Source organism: Micrasema longulum, unplaced genomic scaffold (genome assembly GCF_059751315.1).
Source record: "Micrasema longulum isolate JH-2025_06_02 unplaced genomic scaffold, ASM5975131v1 h1tg000307l, whole genome shotgun sequence".
In the NCBI taxonomy this organism is placed as follows: domain Eukaryota; kingdom Metazoa; phylum Arthropoda; class Insecta; order Trichoptera; family Brachycentridae; genus Micrasema; species Micrasema longulum.
The window spans coordinates 156,540-183,261 of NW_028277511.1; the positions used below are offsets into that span (position 1 = coordinate 156,540).

The 26,722-nt window shown below is 31.3% G+C and overlaps 1 protein-coding gene across 1 annotated transcript; it reads left to right on the top strand.

Annotated features, from left to right (window-relative positions):
• The first annotated feature begins 8,176 nt into the window (after window positions 1–8,176).
• Window positions 8,177–23,217, top strand: LOC148282638 (uncharacterized). The gene is made up of 5 exons (XM_088224753.1): window positions 8,177–8,261; window positions 16,272–16,454; window positions 19,626–19,811; window positions 20,951–21,133; window positions 22,724–23,217. The coding sequence occupies exons 2-5, from the start codon at window positions 16,280–16,282 to the stop codon at window positions 22,750–22,752; spliced, it is 573 nt and encodes a 190-aa protein (XP_088080879.1). The 5' UTR covers window positions 8,177–8,261; window positions 16,272–16,279; the 3' UTR covers window positions 22,753–23,217.
• Window positions 23,218–26,722: the final 3,505 nt, after the last annotated feature.

Consider the following 26,722-nt stretch of genomic DNA (forward strand, 5'->3'; position numbering starts at 1 on the left):
ACAAAATTCTGGCTTTTTGCTGACGATAACAAGATACTTAAGCTAATTAAAAATATTGATGACTGTGTCAGACTCCAAGAAGACATAAATGCATTTCATACTTGGTGCAAAACTAATAACATGGAACTTAACATCGATAAATGCAAAATTATTTCATACCATAAATGTAAACATCCTTTTATTTTTGATTATAAACTTAATGGCCAAGTTCTTTCGATTGTCACCTCTATAAGAGATCTTGGAGTGATCCTAGATAATAAACTAACTTTTCTGGAACACTTTGATAATATAGTAAACAGATCCTTAAAAATTTTAGGCTTTATTAATAGAACTACGTCTGATTTCCAAAGCATGCTTACACTTAAAACACTTTATTGCTCTTTAGTTCGCCCTATTCTTGAATATGCATCTGTAATCTGGTCCCCTCATTATGCTGTTCATATCAAGCGCCTTGAATCAGTTCAACATCGTTTTATAAGAAAAATTGCATGGAAGATGGGATTGGAAAGAGGAGACTATTCATATTCTGATATGGAGAGGTTTTTAAGCATATCAAGTCTTGAAAAACGCAGATGCATTGCAGATATAATCTGCATGTATAAAATTATGAACTGTCTCATTGATGCCCCTGAAATTTTGCAAAAGATTCTTTTTAACGTTCCCACCCGTAGACTAAGAAATAATGAAATGCTTTTCCTCGGTCACTACAGGACCAATTATGGTGCACAGTCGCCTTTGCCCAGAATGATCAGGCGGGTGAACGATCATCAAGATCTTGATTATTATGGTGTAAGGATGTCTTTCTTTACAAATCAGCTAAAGAATCTGTATAGTTAGCCTATGCTTTTTACTTAATCTAAAAAATCTATCATCTGTCTTTGCTGCTTATTTCTGTTCCTTATATTTTTTTATTCCTTTGTAAAAATTTCTTTTAATTGTAATGTTTATAATGGACTTTGTCCGTAAATAAATAAATAAATAAATAAATTTGTAATTTTACTAGTGAACTTTAATTTTTAACCGGCTTTGTTCGTGATCCAGTTAAAATCCTTTTTTATTGATAAAAAAAAAATGTATTGTCCTGTTATTATGGTTTTGTATACGTTGCAATATCGTTTCACAGTAAGGTAGGTATACAAAATCAAAATCATAATTTAAATACGAACAGTCGCCAATTTCGAAATTTCACGTTGCTATGACTTACCGTAAAAAAATATATTTTATAGTGAGAAAATCCGAAAAAATTTCTTGAAAATAGCACGGTTGATTTATCAAGAAATTTCAAAAAGTCTGTTTTGAATTTCATGACTCTACGACCTACTGTTTTAAAGTTCCATTCCATACCGAGAAAGACTAAGAAAAAAATGGCTCAAAAAGATCACCGTTGACCTAGAAATTGCATTTTAAATGACGTTTCCAATTATAAGTCGCTACGGCACGATAATTTATTCATCCCGTTTTCTATAAAATTATTATTTTCCTATTTAGAGCCTCATTCTAATGTTAAAACGGTATTGTCAAAATTAATGAAAATATAAATCAACAGTAATAATACAAATAAATGTAAACTTACTAAACACCCTTATAGGATTGTAATCATTAAATACATAAATATTGTGTTAACGATAAATGGTTTTCTACCATCGCAGTGAGAAAAAGGATATGGCAGCCTCAATAAATGTAAATAATTGGTACCTAATAAATAACATATGAAATCACTTAAACGCTGAATAAATAATTCATATTCAAAATGCGGTTGGCAATAAATTATTTATGAGCATTTTATTATTCATCCTTTATGTTTTTTTCATTTAAAATTATGTAACAGTTGAAATTATATTGAAAATGGTTCTGTCAACATACAAAAAAAATATATACAAAGATGAAGATGAATGTAATTAAATAAATATCTCCTAGGGGGAAATAAGTAAAAATCTCACTGACACATGAGGTAGATTTTAATTTGTTTTTACTTTGATTTTACTCGTATCGACTTTTTAATTCTGATTTTACATTCTTGCCATGTGCGAATCTACAAGATGCGTGTTATTGAAGCTTGAATTTTTTTAAATCAAGAACGTGAGTAGTAAAAGTAGAATCGAAACGTAGTTCATCAAATAACAGATGATAATATTGTTTTTGAACTTAGAAGGGGTATTATATTTACAACCTTAGAGTATAGATACTCTAAGTTTACAACCGTAATTCGGGAGAAAAACTTTATAGATAAAAATAGTTTTTTTTTCAAAGGTATTTCATATATCATGCATAATTGTTATATCTAACTTTTAATTAAAAATTACCTTAATAAATGAAACTGAAACTGAATGAATTCCCGAAAAAGGTGTAATCTACGAACATGGTACTAGACGTACCAAGAGATTGGACTCCGTGATTCTCCCCTTGCTCGTTGAAGATAAGATTTTGGAGAGTTGTCTGACGCGAATTCACAATCTAGAAAGTTCTGTTATTCTGTTCCGCACATATTATATTGGAGCCATAATATTTTAAGACTGTTCAGCAAAGTTTAAATTGTACTTCTGGAATGAAGGAGTTAAGAATACAAAAAAAATCATTATGAGTTTGCCTACGTGGTTTTTATTGAATATTACTAATTAGTTGTTTTTGATAATAATCAATAATTTAACGGCAATTCCAAGCTCAAACTTCGAAGTCAAATCCGTGTAAAATTTTAGTTGTTTAATCTATAAATTTAATTCAAATCTATTATAGGTCTATAGTACATATTTCAAAGTGTTAAATAAATAGTGAGTTTTGCTGCGGAAGGATACTGTTGATTCTTCTCACTAAAGTTTGCTCGAAAACGCAAATAGTACATATTAGTCATGGGTAAATTGAGTTCGTTGAAAAAATATAGTTCAGAGCCATGACATAATGAATATGCTAGTGTAAATAAAATAAAGGATGATTAAGGCAATCATTTGGATAACGTACTCGTATTACATTTTTTGTTTTTGGATTGGGAAAGTCCGAATTTTGTTTCGTCCCTAGAAAAAATAATATTTATATCCTTGGAAATTGGACCCACTCGATGACGTGTCGTTTGTTTATGAATTAACAAAGACATTAGTATTCGTTTCACAAATTTACACAACTAAGAAACTAAACTGGGATTTAGCGTGAAAATGAAAATAAAATCACTATCTCATAAATAATGTTGTTATTCCAGATAACGTTACCTGTTTTTAAGTCAATTTCATTGACGTACTATTATTTATTTATTTATGCTTAATTAAGTTAGTTCATAATATCTTAAGAAATAATATAAACAGTTTTTTTATAAAATTTCTCAATAGCATTTTTTTCAAATAAATTTGAAATATTTCGATCTCTTCTATCTCCTTTATTTCTTCAGGTAACTCATTGTACAGCTTCAATCCCTTGTACAATGAGTTTAGAGATTCTGTTTTTCTCCTCATTGGTAATCTTGTCTTTTTTTATCCCTTGTTTCATTTATATGGCATTGTTGGTTAAATTTTATTGTTGCTTTTATTTTATTCATCCGCTTAATTAATTTATATATAAAAATTGCTAAATTATATTTAATTTGCTGCTTTACTGTGGGCAAGCCAGTTTCCTTGTGCATTATTTCTACATTAGAATATATATCTTTTGAGTATGATCCTCATCGCCTTATTTTGAAGAATTTGGATATTTTTAATTTCTCCTTCATTACATAAAAAAAGAATAGAAGAACAGTAATTTATGTGTGGACATATGACTGTTTTATACAGGTGTTCTTTAAACCCTGTTCACATCCGAAACCACGATGATCAGTATGAACAAGAAGACATATTAGCATATTTGAAAAAATATTTAGAACAAAGTTTTTTTTTTAATGTAAAATATTTAAAAAAACAAATGGTTGCTTACTTCTGCAGGGGTGAAGTGAGGGGAGCGCGGCACAGTACTAGATTCCCTTTTCCCTCTCCTCGCTTCTCCCCTGCAGAAGTAAGCAACCATTTCCTTTTTTTGATATTTTATTTTTTTAAATTTTATTCGTTCTAAAAAAATATTTTTATGTGCCAATATGTCTTCTTGCTCATACTGATCATCGTGATTTCGGATATGACAGGGTTAATGAACATCCTGTATATAAGAACACTACTCTTTACATCTATTACATTTCGCAATCTTACCATAAACAAAAAAAAATGAACTTTTTTGTAAATATGTATTTAGAATGTGTTTTGAACTTCAAATATCTATAAGTCTCATACCCATATGCAGAGACAAAACTTAAGGTGAGGAAAGTATATTCTATTGTCTTCACCTTCAGGTTATTCTCCGCATTTGAGATTAGAATGTACTTTCCTCACCTTAAGTTTTGTCTCTGCATACGGATATCAGTGACTAATTATTAAACAAATTTCAAAATATTCAAAACGCATCATCGGGAGATAGAATGAGGAGTACGAAGGTGCAGAGATTTCACATTTATATATTTTTCAATGTAGGATTATTTCATTTACCTGAAGATTATCCGAAACGTGGTAGGTAGGTGTATTATGAACACGGCGCAATCAACACCCGATTACAGTGCCCCGAGAACCATTGTATGAATTATACAAATACAACGTTACGTTTTTAGATTTCAACCCGTTATCCATGTTTCAATTTCAACGAGATTTTTCATGGACGAGATAATAAAGATTAATGCTCTTATTAATAATTTTCTCAATGATTATAGGTAAATTAACTATCCTGATTATTATTTATGATACATATACTTATAATCAATCATCCAAGAAAATAACAGTCGTATGATATTGGAAATAATGGCAACTATCTATTAGGAGAGGTACTACTGATGAAAAATTATTTTGTAAGTAATTACACAGTACAATGCATAAAATTGCATTAAAAATAACTACTTTTTAAAAAATAATTTATCAATTTTTTAACAGGTGTTTTTTAAAGTAAATGTGGTATTTTAACGATAGTGATAAAGAAGTATTAAAGTAGTCGAATATTAAAAAAGTTATGTGACTATTTACTTATGTATTTTTATTACCTATAGTTATTTACAATAAATACATTAAGTATTCTTTTCATGTTCATGTCCTGACTTGATAAAAATAAAATCCATGTTATGTCGAGACTTGCTAATATATTTAAAATAAATATAAAAATGTACTGTGGAATCTTTTTCATTTATTTTTTATTTATTTATTTTACAATGATATAATAACATAAAAAGATACGGTTTAAAAACAGACCAGCAAAGTTTCTAAATAAAAAATCACACATATTAAATTGTGGTACAACAAAAGGTTGTGTTTGTATGTATTTGTATGCTAGTAAGTGTAGAGATGTATTTGTGTGTATTTGTGTGGAAGTAAGTGTTTAACACACATGTAAACGTGAGCATCATTAAATAGCAAGAGATCGTTTTTGATCATTTATCGCTATCTACACGCTCACCACATTGTTCACAATAATTGACTTGGATTCGTGGCTTAACGAACTTACAGTGCGTTCGGATCCTTAATAAGCTTATGTTAATGTGTTAGTGCCTGTCAGCCTCTTCTTCTTCCTGGCACTGTCCCAACTCATTGGCAAAGCAGGCTGCTAATGTCGGCTCTTCTCGTACTTAGGCTGTATACTCTTCGGTTCTGGGTGTCACTTTCATCATAGTCGTTTTTTATGCAGGATTTTGGGGTATTGACTTATCCAGGAGTTTTTTGGTATTCCTCTGGATAATTGTCGGGAAAGATTCGCAGACATTGCCTTATTTGCTTGGTCGTCTCCGTTTTATGCGCCTACCATATCTGCGGTCTCCCGTCCAGCTCACCGTTTATGTCAGAGACACCCAGGCTACCGTGAGTACGGGAACTGTTAATTTTATATTTTAGTGATACTCCTACCGACCTTCATGCTAAGGTATTTGCATTTCTGCTATTTCATGTTGCCTTGAGTAATAGTCATACATATTCCAGCATTCGGAGCCATATATAATCCTATGTCTTACAATAGTCTGGCATACCTTTCTTTTTAGTTTTATGGGCATTTTTGGGTCACACGACATTCCTTTTATAGATCTGAATTTCATTCATCCCCCACCTATTCTATGGTCAACGTCCGCTGCACATCCTTCGTCTTTGTGAATGAGTGAGCACGGATGCTTAAAAAGAATAGGCACATGGTGTTTATTGATCTCGAGAAGGCATTCGACAGGGTCGTACGCAAACTGATATGGCACGTATCGAGAGCACATAACATCCAGGAACAATATATTCCTCCTCAAAGATATGTAAAAATACAGCAGTACCGGGGTCAAAAGCTTTTTAAACTATATTGAACATTTCGGTGTAAATGTCGGAGTCCATCGGGGCTCGGCATTGAGACCTCTGATCTTTAACGTTTTTGATGGAGTACCTGACAAAAAAATTCAAAATGAGCTACCATAGTGTATGCAGATGATATTGTCCTAATAAATGAAGACCCCATATGCCTGCAGGAGTCTTCGAATGAGTGGGTCGCTGCCTTGGAAGGTAACGGACTTAAAATAAGCAGAACGAAAACGGAGTACATGCCTTGCATTTTCGGCGGCAACACTGACTCCCCAAATATATATATATAGATAACACACCTCTTCCAAAAGTTAAACATTTCAAATACCTCGGATTTGTAGTAACGCCAGATGCGTCCGTAGATGCAGATGTAATACACCGATTTAAAAAGGGTTGGATAAAATGGAGACCCTTTCAGGTGTTATGTGCCAACCAAAAATGCCGATAAAAACCAAAGGCAAAAACAAGACGGCCGTTCGTCCAGCTATACATTACGGATCAAAATGCTGGACCGTGAGGAAAAAGAGTAAGCAGAAAATTCATGCTGCAAAAAATGAGTATGCTCAGATAGTCCGCAGATGTTACCAAGATTGATAAGATAAAAAAAACAGTATTTTTTCTGTAGTTTTGGGGTCGCGCCTGTTTTAGAAAAACTAAAAGAAACTATACTCCGATGTTACGGACGCATTTAGACGGAATGACGATCATGTGGTCAGACTTGCGTTGGATATTCCCACACAAGCGAGAACCCGAGGTCGCCCACAAGCCACCTGGTGGTCCAATACTGAGAGGAACCTGGGGAGGGAGCAGCTGACCAGTAAGATGACACAAGACTGGAAGAATTGGAGACTGCGTACTAGAAGGGCCGACCCTTAGTGAACTGGGAAAAAGGCAAGGAAGAAGAGAGAGATATAAAATAAATAATTAGGTAAACTCGCACTGAAATGTTATAGTGCAATTCATTATAAGCTTCTTTATAATAAGGCCGTGTTGGGAATATTTTTTATGCATTTATAATTATTTTGAACGACGCCGGGCAATTTAACATACCCTCGACCTTCCGTGTCAGATCTGGTATAATTTATTTATGTATCCATTACTATGCCTATTCAACGGAATCGCCTTGGCATTAAATGGCCAATCTCTGGTTTACCTCAAGAGAAGGCTTTAGTCACAACAGCTTAGTAACCTTTGACCCATCCCACCAGTTGCAAGTTATTATTGCTATTTTACTTCCATTAATTAACATGCGAAATTATTTATCTTAGCATGCGAAATAATGGTACTATTTTAAAACAGGCCTTGATGCTTGAACATTGATTGCAATGAAATTCTTTTATGTTTTCAAAAATTTCCATTTTCCAGGTTTTTTTCGGGTGAGGACCGAAAAAGAATTAAGCTTTTAATTCTCATCAGCCATGGATCTAATTTCCTTAGAACTGAACATGCCTTTAGGTACAGCGATCTAATTGGATTATTTTTATATTTGCAGTATACAGGTTTTAATTATTTACGATTGTTTTTTTTATATCGTACGTATTTACTACATATTTATAAAATATTGTGTTTTCCATATACGCATGATAATCGAATATGGATTTACAAATTTCCTTTATTTCACACTCGACGAACTGGAATCGAAGAAATTAACAAATTCCGAAGATGTTTGCAACTGCTATTCAATTTCCAACAAATTTTCTTATAAATTCCTCTTAGGCTAAAATATGGTCGAAAATTCGATGTTCCCTTTTCAAAAACTAAAAATAGCAAATTATTTTCGCATTGGTAATTTAAATTCATTAATTAACTATGAAAATGCTAATTATTCCATCAGTACCTGCACAGCTCGCTCCTGGCGCTAATAATCCTGACGTCTCAGGCTGCCGAACAGTCTCCCAACCAACTTGATCTCGTGTCGACGTTTGCACCAAAGGATCCTTTTAAGAGGTAAGAGACATTTATTATTTATCTTCAAACATAGTGAATTTTAAGTAAATCTTCGGTCCGATTGTCTTGAATTACTTCACAAGTTTTTTAAGCACAATAATGTTATATATATATATCATAAATGATTGATCGCTCGTATACTATTCTGCAATAATTGTTTAGATGAAATAATGTAAATATATGTATTTAATTTAATGTAAAAAATTGTATCGAGTTGTAATATTGTATTTTTATTTGTTATTAATAAAAAAAAAATTAAAAAAGATAATCTAAGATTTCCGTAGATAGTTTCTCTGAAGACCCTGCTTTTTCGTACGTAGTTAAACCTCCACATTGTACACATATTTATAAAGCATCATATACTACTATCCGCACTCGGTGGTGCATAGAGCACTGCATCGGTACTTCAATCGCAGCGCATCTTGATCATTTTTTCATGGAAAGTAAGTTTACAGGAACAATGAAATGAACGTAGTTATGCAGAAAGAGGCCAGTACAGAATTATGTAAAAATGAGGCATTGATGTTATCGAGAGCAGTAAGGTCAATTCTATGTTCTGCTAAAAACAGTCAGACCTTCTCATACAATTTTTTTTATTAATTACCTTCTAAAAATCGTGTCGATCACAAAAACGGCATTTCTCAATTTGCAGAAATCAACCACAGCACTAGAAAAATCTTACGGTTCTTTAAAAATCATTAAAACTGGTCAAATAAATACATAATAAGATTTTTGTTTGTAATATAAAAAATTAGGGATGTGACGATACATTTTGCCGATACGATACCGATACCGAGCATTAGAGTAATAATCGGCGTTACCGATACCAATATCGGTGGCTTAGTAGAAATAGAAAAAAAAAACAATAGATAATGAATAATTTATTCTGCGTAAAAGTTACCTATATTTATTAGAGACTGAACCTTGAGAAGGTTGTAAACCGAAATGTTAAATTAAAATTCTAAGAACACATTTATTTGTATGGAATAATCAAGAATATTATCAAGCAATCAAAGCGCTAATTAAGAAAGTAATTATCATTCAATTACACAAAGTGGTAAATTAAGCCGATACAAAAGATAAATTCAGTAATTCATGTTAAGTTTTGGAAGATTTTTGTTCAGAAAACAAAGTTTGTTCAAATTATTAGCAGACAATCTGTTACGCAAATCATTTTGTATGAGACCTGCAGTTGAAAACAGACGCTCTCCGGCAACTGAGCTCAGTTAATAAGACAAGTATTATAGCTTTTTAAACTCTTAATATCGGCTGTATATAATCGACGATGCCGATATAATAAATAAAACTACTATGGGGAGCAGGATATCAAAATGACATAAACAGACTACAAAGACAACAAAATAAAATATTAAAGTTAGTATATGACCTCCCCTATTTAACTGCAACTAGAGAACTTTTTAAACAAACTAAGCAATTAAATATAACTGAACTTTTTCAACTAGAATCATTAAAATTTATCCATAAATTAGCCACTAATGTAATTGAAGACGAAGAACTAAAACTTGTAAAAAATTGTAGTCAACATGGACATAATACGAGAATATCAGACAAATACCAAATACAACTTTCTAAAACAAGACAAGGACAATCAAGACTAATGAACCAGGGACTGAAATTATACAATAAACTACCAGACAAAACTAAACTAAAGATTTAGACAAACTTTTCAAAAGACGTAAAAAATATTATTTTGAACAACAGAGTATGATTGAAAAATGTATATATTATTCTATGTAAAATGAATGTTATAATCCGTAAGGGTTTATAAATAAATTTTCAAATAATTTATTTTTTTTTTAAATGTGTCCCACCGAAAAGTCTTTAGACTTAGTGGGTAACAAATTCTTATTTAAATATTTTTAATTATTAAATAAACGCTGCTCTGCAGCACTGAAGTACGTTTGCCCACCTTGCGTGATTTTTGGGATTGATTCAATTTGCAAAACAAAATAAGTTAAAATAACACTTTTTATATGCGGTAAATGAAAGGAAAGGTTGTTTCCATCCGTGTTTAAAAAACGAAATTAAATTTAAAATATTCAACGCAATTTGCCTCCTATGAATGAAAAGATACTTCTGTTAGATAAAAATAATGCTTCAATTATTTCGCTTTCCGTTTAATTTAAATAATATATTATAATTGCAGAATTATGTACTTTAATCTATGAGGCATGAATAATATGCGGTTTCTCAATAATTATTTCTTTTGGTATCAAAACAACGACTTTCTTCTTTTTGCGGTTTAACGAACATGTAATGTTTCTTTTTGAGGCTTCGACCTCGTGAAGGTATTATACATGATTAAAATTATATTATTTAGGTAAAGTCGCAATAGTGTACATGCGTATTTCGAACTGTTACTGAAAAACTTGATTTTATCATGTTAACACATTTTTAAAAAAACCAAATAAAATCCCGAAAACGGGAACACGTCTTTTGTAAAATATTTTAAAAAATCAAAAGAATGGAAGAAATATTGATGCAGGTTAAAAAAGACAGGAAGAATTGTTAATGTTACGGTTTGTGAATTGACCCCTTGAACCGGCCAATGAAATGTCATAAGCCCTATGATTATCTGCACCAAATTTTTGCTCTAGTTCAACGGTAAAACACTACTAAGGCAAACAAAATTTTTTTGGTGCTAATACAAGCCTGAATTTTTTTTTACTAAAGGCACAAGACCAAAATTTAGGAAAATGACAAAAAAATATTTAAAAAACTGTAGGAAATGTAAAAAATAAAAATGTATAAAAAAACACAAATATTAAAAAAAAATTAACGAACTCCCTCTCTAAACATGAGCAGTTTACTCACTTAGAGAGATGCTATCTAGTTAAATAATATGTGACCTTTTTTTAATTTTTAATGATTTCTTGTTTTTATTTTGAAATAGCTATTACCCACGGCTTAGTTCGCGTATAACTAGAAAGAAATGAGTTGATAATTTAGTTTAATCTTTTCGGAATAAAAAGTAGCCTTTATCGATTGCCTGTTCTCTATCATTACTACGCTATACAAAAAAACGACGTTCGGAAAACATTTTTCACTAATAATTTTCCAGGGGGTGTGATATTTTTTTCGGGATAAAAAGTATGTTGTTAAATTTCTCAGCTCAACGGCTATTCTTGTACAAAAAATCCCGACAGCCGGTAGCTACGTTATGATGTAAAAGAAGAGTTAAATTTTTCACTAAGAACTATCCCGAGGAGCGATTTTTTTTCGGAATGAAAAGTAGCCTATGAGACTTCTTAGCTCTCCGGCTATCCTTATGCGAAAAATCACGTTAAATGGTTGCTCCGTTGCAACGTGAAGGAAACGCTACAAACAGACCAACGCACTTTCTCGTTTATAGTATTAGTATGGAAATATGGATTTTATATTATTTAAGTAAATAAAAAATTGAAAAATATTTTTTTATTCTTTACAACATCAAATGCAGAATTTTGTTTATTTACCGTAATTCAAATTTTATGGTAAAAAAACTTTATTATGGAAATTAACAGTTTTTTTTTAATACGTTCTTATCTAAAGGATTCAATTTTTTATATTTTTCATTAAAATATCTGTATCTAAATAATAAGCTGAAATGCTGGATATCACATTTGGCAAATTGTTCAAGAGAGCGGTTTGAAGTTGTAAAACTGTTTTAAATGTATCTCTCGAAGTAAAAACACAATTTATTGCTTTTTTTTTATTAATAGGCTTTTGATAAGAATATTTAAGAAAATAACATTTAAAGTATGGACAATCAAATAACTATGGGACTTCAATGTTTTTTGTTTTAACCGCCCGGCCCGCGCCCTGATTCCTCCTCGGACTTTAGTATGAAAAGTAATGTGGAATATTTAATGAAAAACAATGTCGTTAAAAAACGTTCTTAACTACGTGCCATTAGTAAAAACATTATTATTTATGAAAATAACAGGTCAATATAAATATAATGACATGATATTAATAGCAATAAAACAGTAATTGAAAGTAAACGTAATGTGAAAAAAAGGAAAGTAAAATAATTAAATTAACGGCAAAAGAAATGACATAATGGTTAAGCATGATTGATTATGACAATATGACTTAATCTTGTGCAAAATCCTTCGCTGCGTCAGAGGTAGTTTGTTATAAATAAGGCGGCCTCCGTGGTGTAGTGGTCAAGACGCTTGACTCACGCACGGAAGGTTCCGGGTTCGATTCCCGGTGAGAACACAAAAATTAAAAATGTGATTTTTCTCAAGCCTGGTTGTTCTGTAATGTAATTCACTACTGTAATTGGGCCTCCTGGCCTGTTGTGGTGCAAAAAAAAAAAAAATGAAAATGAAAAATAAAAGTTGTGGAATTTATTCGGTATCCTCTGCTTCAATAATAGCAGCAAACCGTTGAATTTTGTTAAAAGCGTGAGTATTATTACTGCACTACTGACGTTTTTAGAACAAGCTATTTCAGTTGTGGTAGACCAAAGGAATCTAATGTTTTTCGCATTTATATAATCTAAATACATGAACAAAATGAAATTAATCACTCAATTTTGCAAAAAAGTACAGATTATATCTTAAGTAACAACAGAAAAATGAGTATTTTTAAGTGTCTTTAGACTTAAGTTTGGTATAGGAAAATTTCAAGGAAAAAATCACCGTTCCTCTACATAAAAAAACATCGAAGAATATTTGTTACATGAAGGTAAGGTGATTAGTATAACGCTTCAGGTGCCAATCAAGTGACAGCGCAAAATTGCTGTGCGAAACCAAAGTTTCAACTAATATTTCATGTCAACTAGACCGGAATTGAACCTGAGATCTCAGGTATGGTAGACAAACGTACTAACCAGCATACCACGAGGCAGGCAACCTCAACTTGATTTCCATTTTTAGTATTTTACCCTGAGTGGTCATCTAGTCAAAACCACCCGTTCAGGGTTCTGGTTATATGTACGTATTTCACACAAAGAACTATACATTACAGTATTCCCGGACACGGAAAAGTATGAAATACAGCAGGGCCTTGCTAATGGCTGGACCCCTGCTTATCCGGTAATTGCGGTAATCCGGACAGATGGGGTGGAAGGCATTTTACCCGCGTCGAACTCTGCGCTAAGTAGTCTTTTTTTTTAAATAAATATTAGCATTCTTAATATTTAACTAAATATTTATATTTTGTTCACCATTTTCAACGAATTTCAAATAATTCACTATTAGAAAATGGAAATCAAGTTGGGGTAGCCACGGGACCACAACACGATTAAAAAATTCGTCTGTTGTCAATCAACCGTTTTCGTTATGACAACTATTTAAACTTCTGTTTTTTTTAGCTTAATTTGAAACACGTAGCTTTCCTACGTGTTTACTATTCACTATTGTTAAAATTGTAGTAGTTGTCTTTTGATAATAAAATAAGTTTATAAAGTTAAACACATGTGTTTTGCTGACCACAATCCGGACGCCTCACAATGATGCGAACAGCTTATTTTCATCCTGAAATTCAATAACTTTGAAACCAATTGATTGATTTATTATGTGAAGAACAATCTGGATTTAGAAATAAAAATTCTTGTGAGTCGGCGATCAACATTGTGATAGATACATGGAAAAATAATATAGATAAAAATAAGTTTATATTAGCTGTATTTCTAGATTTTAAGAGGGCATTTGAAACGATAGATAGAAAAAAACTAATACAAAAACTAAGAATACTTAGACTATCTAATAGTGCTATCAAACTGTTTCAAGAATATCTAAGTGAAAGGAACCAAATAACAAAAATAGATAACTCAGAATCGGAACCGATTGAAAATGAACTAGTTGTCCCCCAAGGATCAGTGCTAGGACCAATATTGTTCATTATATATATAAACGACATCACACAGATAATAAAGCACTACAAAGTACGACTATTCGCAGATGATACCCTTATATATATAGCGGGAGAAAACTATGAAGACTCAATTAATAAATTGAATGAAGATCTACAGAACATATCGTCATGGCTAAAGATAAATAAATTGAAATTAAATGTTAGTAAAACAAAATATATGGAAATAGGTAATAAAGCACATGACATAACAATGAATGTAAATATTGATGGTAAAATTATTGAAAGGGTTGATGAAATGAAATACTTAGGAATTATTCTTGACTCCAGATTAAATTTAACATCACACTTTGAATATATACATAAGAAAATTTCAAAAAAGATTTTCTTCCTAGGAAGAATTCGAAAAAAAATAAATAAAAAGAGTGCAGAACTTATATACAAAACAATAATTGCCCCTCATTGGGACTATTGCTCTACTATATTATATTTAGCTAACGAGGGAGACATAAACAAGTTTGAAATACTACAAAATAGAGCAATGAGAATTATACTGAAAAAAAGCAAATATAATAGTGTTGAAAAAATGAGAAAACAATTGAACTGGATAGGAATAAAGAAAATTGTAAAGACTATTGTATAATGTATTTGTATTTATATTTAAAGTGTTTAATAATCTCATGCCAAAGTATTTTATAAGTGAAATTATATTAAATAGAAATGTACATAAATATAGGACAAGAAATAGAAATAGGATAAGACTACCACTTAAGAAAAAAACAAAATCACAAAATAGCTTAATGTATAAAGGGTTAAAACTGTATGATGAGATGCCTGAAAGTATGAAGAATGAAAGAAAACTTACGGATTTAAAAAAAAATGTTATGTTTATTGTAATAATGTAGTTATGTAAGAAATATTTAATGAGTATTTGTTATAATTGTAAATATATTAGTTAATATACAATGTAATATTAACTAACTTAAATAAATAAATAATAACAAAAAATAAGAATATTGACAAAAAATTTGGAGGAAATATTTATCAACTTGTCTAAATCCGATGGTTTATAGGACACATTATTAATATTTTATATGCAACTTTTAACGATCATTAGTTTCATGAAAATAAGGTGATCAGTCTTGTGCTTCAGGTGCCAGTCCAGGAACATGAAATTTTGCTTTTTCATTTATTGTGTATGCAGAGTTCATTAGTACAATTCCATATTAAAATTCATTAAGGTATCCAAAATAAACTATCTTTTTTGGATAGATTATCGTTTGATCATTTAATAATGTCCTAATAACAACAAAACGAAACGCGTCACGTTATACGCTCTTGTACATATTTAAAAAAATAAAAGTAGAATGTAATCCAATTATAGAATTTTATTTTGGATATCTTACCAAATGAAAAATTGCAGGGTAGAACCACCTCTTTAATCAATATTTTATGTCGACCTTCCCAGGAATCGAACCCGGGACCTCAAACATGGTAGACGAACGCACCACCACTAGACTACGAGGCGATTTACTTCCTTCTCATACCCGAAACGGTTTTAAAGACCGCGGTCTTCCAATCAGTTTCACTTTTACAAAAAAGCGAAGTTTTTTGTAGCTAAACGAGTTGCTCTTAAAATTGTCAAAATCACGATTTGAATTGAATTCAACTCTATTAATTGTACTGCCTTTGTCGGATATTTCCATTCATCCTCATGACCATATTGCAAAGGTCCGTGATTCAAATCTCACTCTACCCCAACTAGATTCCCATTTTCTAATAGTGAGTTATTTACAACTCATTAAAAATTGCCCCTTAAAATGAAATGTTTGGGTAAATCACAAGGTCGCAAATATTTATATATATAAAAAAGGCCAGTGTTCATTTTAGAAATTTAATTTCAAATCAAATAATTATTATTAATATTTTTAAATTTCTTAAATCCGACGCCCTTCCTATAAGTCACCAAAAGATTAATCCCATAATCATGCACGTGGCACCGCTTGTTTAAAAGTTATTATCTATATCAGTTTAGTAAAAATATTTTCAATGGGTAGGTACTACGTTTGACAGTTTCAACACCGAGGGTTAGCAACACTACTTCCCTTTGATATGATAGGAGGCGATGTATGTTATGTAATTAATTAAGTTTTATTTTTAACTTCCCTCTTGACGGTCTTCTGTCAGGTTCCACAATGAGGTTCCTGCTGGCAGCCACTGTGGCGCTGATACTCCAGGCGCTGCCCTCCTCCGCCCTCCAGTGCGGGGAGGTGCTCTGCCCGGGGGCGGCGCACACGTGCTCCCTGAAGTACGTCATCGCCACCAAGACCAGGAAGAAGGTCACCACTGTCAGCTGCTTCGACCACAACCGTGAGGGTTCTGTAATACCTTGAACAAAAGCATACATTTTACCTCACCATCTATCGACAAAAGAAGATTCAACTCTTAATTTAAATGTACTCGGATCCAACCATAATAAATATTTCATTTAAGTACTATAGGGTGGGCCTTAAATGTATACCTAGTTTGAATTACCAAAAATGTAATAATTGTGCAACTTTCAAATGTTTAATTTATTTTTTCAGAAACTGCAATAAATGGAAATTTTAATAATATCTAAGTTTTAAAAATTATATTGTTCAAGTGAGTTCCACAGACTTGTTTACATTGTTTAAAGAGGATTCGCAAATTCTCAAAAAACACGTCGAAAAGTTTCCAGTGGGATGGCGTTAATTTCCCGTACAATGTTATGTTTTAACTGATTTATTGTTGTTGGATTGTCTTTATAGGCTTTTGATTTTAAGTATCCCTACAAAAAAAAATAACATGGGCTGAGATCCGGGCTCCGTGGGGGCCACTCAATGTCTCCTCCTCGTGAAATTCCACGAAGTAGTGCATCTAACGCTACCCTTCGCGCCGCGCCCGCCCTACGTATTAATAAAAAAAAATAACGATACATACCGCGAACACAGTTAAGGCCCGCCTGTATAAAAACATGCATAATAATGAACAATTTTCGTAGTGAGGTCTGATAAAATTAAAACTGACCATTTTCGATACCTAATTTTACGGGATTTGATATTTAGTTTTACAAGGATTCTTCTTCTCACGTGATCGGCCAATTTCATACTTATGATAAAAATGCACACATCACGATAAAATAACGTTCGTTTAAATTAAAAAGCGGACCACTCGTAAGTGACACGTGCAGCAAAGATTTTTCAAGCATCAAATGAGAAGTAGATACGATTTCAGGCTTCCTAAGACGAGACTGACTGAACTAAAGTATTAAATGAGTTCCTCGAAGGTTTCAAAAAAGCAAGAGACGTCTCTACAAAATATAACATAATAAGGTGGATTTAAAATAAATGATAAAATCTTAAGACTAAATATGTGTAATGCTAGTTTGTGAAAAAAGATTCTTTGGGAGTAAATTAACATACAGTAAAACACAATAATTAACTGTAGAAGATTTAAATGAAAATGAATATATTATATGCTTGTGTTTATTTGTATCGTTTCATACTGAGTAATATGTAAGTATACTCGTATAGTACCTACACTGAACCTCGTTTTATACGATTTTGAAATAACACAGTCCAAAAATTAAATTTAAAAAAAAAAAAACGTTGAGTAACGGTTATATGATATAATGTAAAACTTTTTGTTTTGAAATGCCCTAGATTGCTCTTTTCCTTACTAGGCGTATATTATCATATTATATAATAGTGATATGATCATAATAAGCTTTGTTAGAATTTTACTAAGTATTTTGACGTCTTTATTTTATTTATTTTATTAAGTTCATTTTTTATACATTTCATTTATTTTATTTTTTAAATTAAACATTATGCATTAGTTGATTTCATAGGCACAGTTCATATTGACGCACTAGAAGCGACCCATGCCTGTGAACTTGCCCCGATTCGCTAGAAAATCCGTGTGTCAGGGCGCTTGCGATCCATTCATCAACGTATACCTCATATTACCTTGTTTCAAATCACAGTGTAAATCAGTGAATCTATAGGTTTTTTAGACTTACCTATCCATTTCTATCGCTCAATAAGTTTGCAAGACTTGATTTACTTTAAAACCACAATAATATTTTATTTTAACAACTTTGAATGACCGCTAATTTTATTGTTGTAATTTTTGAAGTGCTAGTAAAGTGATTTGACGTTTATTTTTATTGGTCTAATTTTAAATCATAACAATATTACCATAGCCAATATTTTTTTTTTTTTTCAAAAATAGACTTAAATATTCTAGTATTTTTTATAGACCATTAACTAAAATATTTAAGTCTTCAAATACCAAAGACTAAAGGAATATTACTAATACTTTATGCTTCATAATATTATAATAAATAGAAACTATAAACTTAGTTTAAAATTAATTAAATAAATAGTGCTCTAATACTAATGAATATATTTTTTTTATTCGGCCTCGTGGGGTAATGGTCAGCGCGTTTGCCTACCATCAAAGAGGTCTCGAGCTCGATTCGCGACATAGTTGATATAAAATATTTATATTAAAGGGTGTTTTTACACTAGAATATTTTATTGAGTTTTTCTACTGACATTTCTTGGTGGAACTGCATTTTAATTATAATAATAAAAATACTTTATAGTTTTATTCCACTTTTATTTATAATTATTTTACAATTTTCTTACCAGTGACCGGGTTTCGTCGTGACCGACATCGTCATCGTCACCGACAACTATAAAGTATTTTTATTATTATAACTGGAATATTTCATAGTCCCTGGAATAGTACCTAAAGCATACGATTGATCAGCTTACCTTCGTCGCATTTGGTGTACCAATGCAGTGCCCTCTGCACCATTAGGTGTGGAAAGGAAATGATGATGATGATGAAATATTTTTTAATTAATCAAACTCTGTTCCAAAAACGGAAAAAAATCTAATGTACGAAGCCTATGTAAAAACTAAAATATGTTATATGCAACTACTATGGGGAACCGGAAATCAAAATGGCATAAACAGACTACAAAGACAGCAAATAAAATATTAAAGAAATGAAGATTTTTTTTACAAATTTTAAACTCTGCACTTCTTACCAATCGGGGTGCTTTATTTAAGAATTCGATTTTCAAAAATTTATTGAATGTCAGTTTATATTATTTTAGTAATACAAATTCCAGTAAAAATAAATAAAAGGGTAGAAATTATAAGGAATTTAAGGAAATAATCTGATTGGGATCTATAAAAAATGAATGCTGTTTGTTAACATTCAAAAACATTTTTTTTATGCACAAAAAAATAACATCTTTCCACTTTTTTGGATATGCATTCTCTGCAAATGCAGCCCCGGTAAACAATGAAATATCATTTACGATCCTAACTTTTTTGCACTCGATAAATTGTAAGATATACATTTGCTCGTGGCAAAGATCTACATTTCGCTAAAAACCGCACGTAAATCGGTCCTGTCGATCCAATCAATTTAGTCTATCGAGGACACACATACAAACATTGCCTTTCATATAAATATGTTACTATGATGTGCGAACATTTTCAGGTAGGCAGGTTTCGCAGGAGTCATATGACACTCCTCTGAGTGAAAAAGAATACCCGATCCCGGTGGTCGAGTGTGGTGGTCACAGGTGCAAACCGGGGGCGTACAACTGTACCACAATCTCAACACCCCTTATCAAGAAAGTTCCACCAATTGAGACTACACATCTGGTCTGCAGAGACGATTTAGGTTAGTTTACATATAATACTTATTATATGAATTCATAATATTATTTTTTTAGTTATAAATTTAAAATGCTTGGTACTCACAATCCTACTACTTTTTAAATTTTTAATTTTATTTTTATTTTATAACGCATACGGCTCAATACACAATACTTTTACACAAATTATAATCTAACATATTTGATTTAATTATTTTTTTGAAAAACATACACTAGGTTCTTTTTGATGGGTTAGGTTTTATTTATGCCGAGCAGAGGATTACAATCGTCGGCCTCGTGGCGTAGTGGTCAGAGCTTTTGCCTAACATGAAAGAGATCTCGGGTTCGATTCCCGACATGGCTGACATTAAATATTTATTTAAAACGGTGTTCAGGCACTAGAGTATTTCATAGTCCCTGGACTGGCACCTGAAGCCTAAAACTGATCATCTTTCCTTCATTTAATAAAAATGATCGTGTCACGCTGCGATTAGTGTAGCAATGCCGTGCCCTATGCACCATCGGGTGTGAAAGGGAAATAATGATGATGATGAGGATTGCAAATGTGTAAGGTTGCTATCTCGAAATAAAACTACCACTAGGAGAATGATAGTTTATGTAAATTTTGAAATTGTGATAGTAATCGCGAGCTAACGGATTAGAAGTCTGAGGTTCAAACCTCACTCTTATACTTGATTTCCATTGTTCAAGCCCAGTTATATCCGACTATTCAAAAATATTTCCGAACTAGAAACATTTGGGTAAATATACAACAAAATGACATAAATATTTTTTTAAAAGTATCTCATTGACAAATTTAAAAAAATATAAATATCAGCAATAATAATAATAATCGTGGTTTATTAACCAAAATAACAATTTCTTTATCTACTACATACACACTTAGGTAATAGATTTCTCTGGATCATGTCTAGTCTGCCTAACTAGATACAACATGTTTTAAAGCAGACAGTTTTATGCAAAGTAATTAATAACATTACTTCCCACTAGTTAATTTATTACACAGTCATACAATATTAATTTATACTATTTCTTTTTTAAGAATGTTTTTGAGTAAATATTTCGATTTTTCTCTCACTAATTTTATTCTCTCGACACTTATTCCCTTCTTTGAATCCAAAATAAGAAGGCCATATATTTCTAGGTGCGATTCTCGAACAACGCAATATCGTACGCCCCCTGACAGTGAAGGAAGCCACGGGGGAGACGCCCCCCACGTGTGAGGGCTACACGTGCCCCAAGGGCTCCAGGAGTTGCTCTTACGACACCATTATCCAGCTCGAACCTTATTCCAAGAACACTCACGTGGTCTGCTATGACATCAAAAGTAGGTTTACCAACAATAAGTCCGAAAAGACTTAATCTAACTTAGTATTCAGTTATACTATATGTACAATGTTACTAAAAATACATTTTCCTTTAAAATTGAAATATGGAGAACATCTTTGAGACAAGAATATGGAATTTAAAGCATTCGCAAAACTTATGAGATGTCATTTGCTGGTTTCAGTGATTACTTTACATCTTTTGCAACATTCACAATTTGGTCTTTGTTTAAATAACCACATTTCTTCAATTCTTTCAACTGTCGATTTTTGTGGAGTAAAGGGGCTAAAACATTTAATAATATTCATTAATAAAATAAACCTTAGATGGTAAACAGCGGAAGTTACATTGAACGAAACGTTCAGGAAATAAGATTCTGTGTATGTACGATTTCAAAAACATAGATAAAGAAATTAATTATTTAAAGGTAATAAGCTAAAATTTTATATCACATTTTGAGTTTATCAGCAAAAAAAAATTCAAAAAGGTAGGATTTTTAAATAATGAGAACTGTACAAAGTTTATATTTGAAGCACTAACTTTGTGGTTATTCATTATAATAAAATAAATAAAACACTTTAGTTACGTTAACCTTGACAAAGAAGCTTGTTTGCTTTGAAACCGGTCGGTGAAAAATAAAAATTACTGGTTAAAAACAAAGTTGTTTTATTTATTTTTTTAATTAGAACTGAACTAAAAGTACTGAAAATTAATGCAATGTCATGCATAAAGCTCAGAATAGGGGATTGAGGTCGATGTTGAGATGTGACAGATATACAAAGATTCAACATATGTTTGAATATGCCGGACATGCTTTCGGTAAAGCAAATAGTAATTTTAAATACATTAATTAGTATTGATATTTCAATTTAAATAAATTATTGCCCGAATACATGTACACTTATGTTCAGCGTAATAACGGGATTCATCGCTATCCTACAAGTGGAGGTGACGGTTTCAGTCCCCTAAACAAGAATCCAGGCAACTCAGAACAATATGTATCATAAAGGGCTTTAATGACTTACCAAAAGAGATTAGGGATACTGGGTCTGTCGCATCGTTTCGTGGTTTTGATGGTTTTTGTTAAAATAAACATCCATATTGATAGAGTGCCATCGAAAAACGTCTGGATTTCGTAACAATGTTATGTTTTTGAAAATATTTTTGTGTATATATTGTTTATTAGTTAAGGTACTGGGTGTTCAAATTTTAGTTGCACAACAATCTAAAAATAAATACATTACATTACATAACTTTTGAACCGAATGAGATCATTTTACTCTAAAAAGAACTTTCAATGTAAAATAATGATTATTTTGATATGAAAAGTACAAATTAAAAAAGCGTATCTGGGACTACTGATGTTCATTGCATTAAAACATGGCGGATTTTTCATTTTTATTTCAACTTAAAAAATCGTTTTTATGAAGAAAGTGGACTTTGATGTTTTATCCTCATACGAAATAGTTCATTGCGATAATTTCTGCATTTTTAGCTTCAAAACTGCATAAAGTGGACTCACGTGTTTTATCCTCTAAGGTACAGTTATTTTTTATAGTATTGCTAATTGAATTATTTCTTTCTTTTTCAGATAAAATAACATCGGACATAAAGATTTAAAATTGTTTGGGGCCTTTAATATCTAGTCGTCTACATAAAACATAAAAATGCTTTGTCATAATTTTAAAATACATTGTAATAATATTTATATGTTTTTATAATAAATACATTTTTGTTAAATAGTACTTTAAATAACCAATCTTTATAAGAGTCATCATATTTATATTTGAAATTAAATTAATTAAGGCAGTAAGTATCTAAATGTATTTTTTTGTTTTTCATAAAATCAATATAATTATTCTTTCAGTCAGAGGCTGTCCCGCGCCATCTGTTGTATCTGTAGCACACGAATAATGCAAAAGTTAAAATTTTGTATGATTTCTTCCAGCATCTTCCCGTATGAACTCGTATCTGCTGATTCGAGGCGATGCGATGGCTTACTTTGTATTTTGTCACCGTTAAGATATGCTGTTAATGCGAAACCACGAACCCAAAATTCCCATAGTCATTAAAAATTACCTGTCATCTATGTGTTTTACTCTCTGCCCACGAACGTGTTCATTTTTGAAAAATCATTTTACCTCTTATTTTTATTTTCTCCATGCCTCTTCGAAATAATGTGCACCTATATTACCATAATAAATTTACCTCTAAATATTCATTTTCGGGATAATATATTTTAAATTTCTTTAAATGTAATTGTTACATCCGATGACTTGAAGAAAATATATTTATTTATTTTTCCATCACCATAATCATTCCCTTTCGGCACCTAATGATGCATAGGGCATTGAATTGGTACACCAATAGCAGCGTAATTTGATATTTTGTTTGCTTCATGAAGGTTTCATCAGTTTCAGATCAGATCATCGCATCAGAGGCCAGTTCAGGGACAATGAAATATTTAAGAGTAAAAACACCGTTTTAAATAAATATCTCATGTTAACCGTTTCAGAAATCGAACCTAGGATTTCAAAAATAGTAATCATATTTGTGATTAACTACAAAATTTTTGGTTTTGGGGCATTTTCTGTAAGACGTAATGAACCGTGTTACATGACGAGAAAGAGTTATACTCGTAATAGAGCGGTGTTTGGACTCGGATCTCTGCTGAGTGGAAACAACACACTATTTTACCAATGGATACAATTTTATATTGTTGATAAAGAAGAAACCTCGTGAAACGGACACCCAAATTTAGTATAAAATAGTAAAATAAATATTCAGAGGGATTTTTTATAAAAACACGTTTAGGGGCTATAAATATAATAAGTTTAGCAATATTTATTTATGGATGCATTTACACGATTATTTACAAAAGCAGAACACAAATTATAATACATTATAAATTTACAATTTTACCAAAAAATGTAAAAATATGTTTATACGACACGAATACATTATCTTGTCTTTATAATAATATGTATTAAGACAAACAATTTAGAAAAATCAGAATGACAACATCGGCATAGAAAATTAAATTTATCAAAATCTAACAATTCAATCAAAAAAGATAAATAAAACATTATAAAATATAGTGCTTAAAGGGGAAAACTGTGTTCACCGTTATCAAAAATCAAATAATTTCAAGTATCAGTCAATAATTGTTTTAATATTTCAGGTCAAACATATTATGCATATACAGGGATACGCCGGCATATTTGATATTTAAAAATTAATGTACATTCTGATATTAACGTATTTAATATAATTGATTCATAATTAAAAATAATGCAGATTTATGTTTAGACAATAACATGAACTAGATGCTCCCTCATTTGCTGCAAATACTCTTGCAATCGAAACCTCATATTGGCAAATACTTGCTTGCAGACGTCTGGACTGATAGCTGCGATCTCACGTCGGATATTTTCCAGTGGGGCATTTATCGTGGAAGGCAAATGACTTAACACGCAAGAGTTAAGGTGTTTTTATTAGAAAAATCACACGGGGTAAGGCAAAGAACTTACTTTTCAAAATAAATGTTCCCCACCTATGTCATTGATGATCCAGCAGGGTGTGCTATAGCATTATCCGGTTGAAAATGGGTTACATTATTGGAGTAATCATGTATAAAAAAATTATCCACCATCCCGCAATATCATTCGGAAGTCAATTTTTCACGATTACAAAAAAAGTCCTAATTACATGTCGCATGGTGGGGCCACATTCACAACACAAATATTTTTTTATTTTTTTTATAATTTAAGACTTGAAATATGTTAAATTCATTAAAATATTACAACAGAGATGAAGAACATTTAAGAGAAGATAATACAGAATTCTAGGCATCTACAGGGCTTATGACCTGTCAATGGTTGGTTTAAGTGGCCACTTTACACACATTCACCATTCTGCCCATATTTGAACATCTATATTCCTTCAATTCTTTTAATCGTTGATGTTTGTGAAGTTAAAGAGCTGAAACCTTTATTTATGCAGGTGAGATTCATCTAATTGAATTATTTTACCTACATACTAGGCAACGCCTAAAAATTTTATTTTTTCAATTTCTATACTTCTTCATGGACCAGGTAGATTTATCAACAACATTTTGAGTTTGTCCAAATTTTTGTAGGCAAGGACTGGATTCAACTCCCTGGGGAGCTGTTTATATTAAAATATTACAACAGATATGAAGAATTTCATTTAAATTATTTATTGACAATTCTTGATGGAATTCCATTGTAATGATGCTAATTGGTCAAAATAAATAAGTGGAAGTGTACCAAGTATTTTTTAAATTGATAACTTATATGTAAATATAAGTTATTACATCATCAGATATGAAGAACATGTAAGAGTAGATAATATAGAATTCTAGGCATCTACAGGGCTTATGACCTATCAATGGCTGGTTTAAGTGGCCACTTTACACACCGTGTAACATTCACCATTCTCCCCATATTTGAACATCTATATTCCTTCAATTATTTCTTCCGTTGATGTTTGTGAAGTTAAAGAGCTGAAACTTTTATTTTTGCAGGTGAGATTCATCTAATTTAATTATTTCACCTACATACTGGGCAACAAGTTTGTAAAATGTTTATATAAACAGCTCTCCAGGGAGTTGAATATTGTTGAATATATTATTTTAATCGTTTTCGTGGTTCTACCAGAAAAATGGTTAACAAGTGTAAGCACAAATACAATATTTATGGTTGTTTTTAATTAACGTTTCTTGCTTATTTCGAAAGTTCTCCAATTGGTAACAAAGCTGAATCTATGACTTCAGGACTATGGCGATGAAAAAAGAATTAAAAAAAATAAAAATAAGAATTATGTAATAACCGAAGTCAAACATCTTAGTTGTTTCTTGGGTATGTATCCGATATGTGTTTTTCTCAATTTGATTTCAACCTTATTTTTTTTTTTTTTTTTATTTTTATTATTATTTTACATATTTATTACAGCAATATACAAGTAATTATTTATACAATAAATTAATTCAGTAGTAAATTTATGTGTCTCGTCTGTATAACATAATCCGATTTGGGCATTGACGTTATATATTTCAATTTCTTAGATCGCTGGGATCTAAAAAATCGGACAGAGGGGGTCCTGCTTTATTCTGATTTGTACCTGTTGTTTAAGGTAAAAAATACTTATGCTCCATTTGATGTTTCAACCATTCCTTCTTTTTTTCTTTAAATTCGCTGGAGCCATTAATGACTTGCTATCCATTTTTTTTGCCATAATATGAATCGGGGCACATTACGACTTATAACATAAAAATTACGAACTTTTAGACAATCAGTGCGTATCTTTAATATTTCTTCGTAAATGCCTGCACTGCTCTTGAGAAAAAAAAAACAAGAAAAATTAATTATATCATAAAGTTCCTCTCGAGACATTTATATATAGTTAAGGTATATAAACCTGTAAGATAGAAATGAATAAGCTGAGAAAAAAATCGTAAACTTAGATCTGATTAAAAGTCTGTAAAAAAACCAGAACGACTTGTTTATCTAAAATAAAATAAACTTAAAAAGCTGAATGAACTTGGATACAATTTTTACTGATTTTTTAC

Excerpts from the sequence above, each read along its gene's own strand:
- LOC148282638 (XM_088224753.1), top strand. The coding sequence starts at position 16,280 with ATGAGGTTCCTGCTGGCAGCCACTGTGGCGCTGATACTCCAGGCGCTG. Across the intron at positions 16,455-19,625 it reads CAGCTGCTTCGACCACAACC|GTAGGCAGGTTTCGCAGGAG; the intron begins GTGAGGGTTCTG and ends GAACATTTTCAG. Across the intron at positions 21,134-22,723 it reads GGTCTGCTATGACATCAAAA|ATAAAATAACATCGGACATA; the intron begins GTAGGTTTACCA and ends TTTCTTTTTCAG.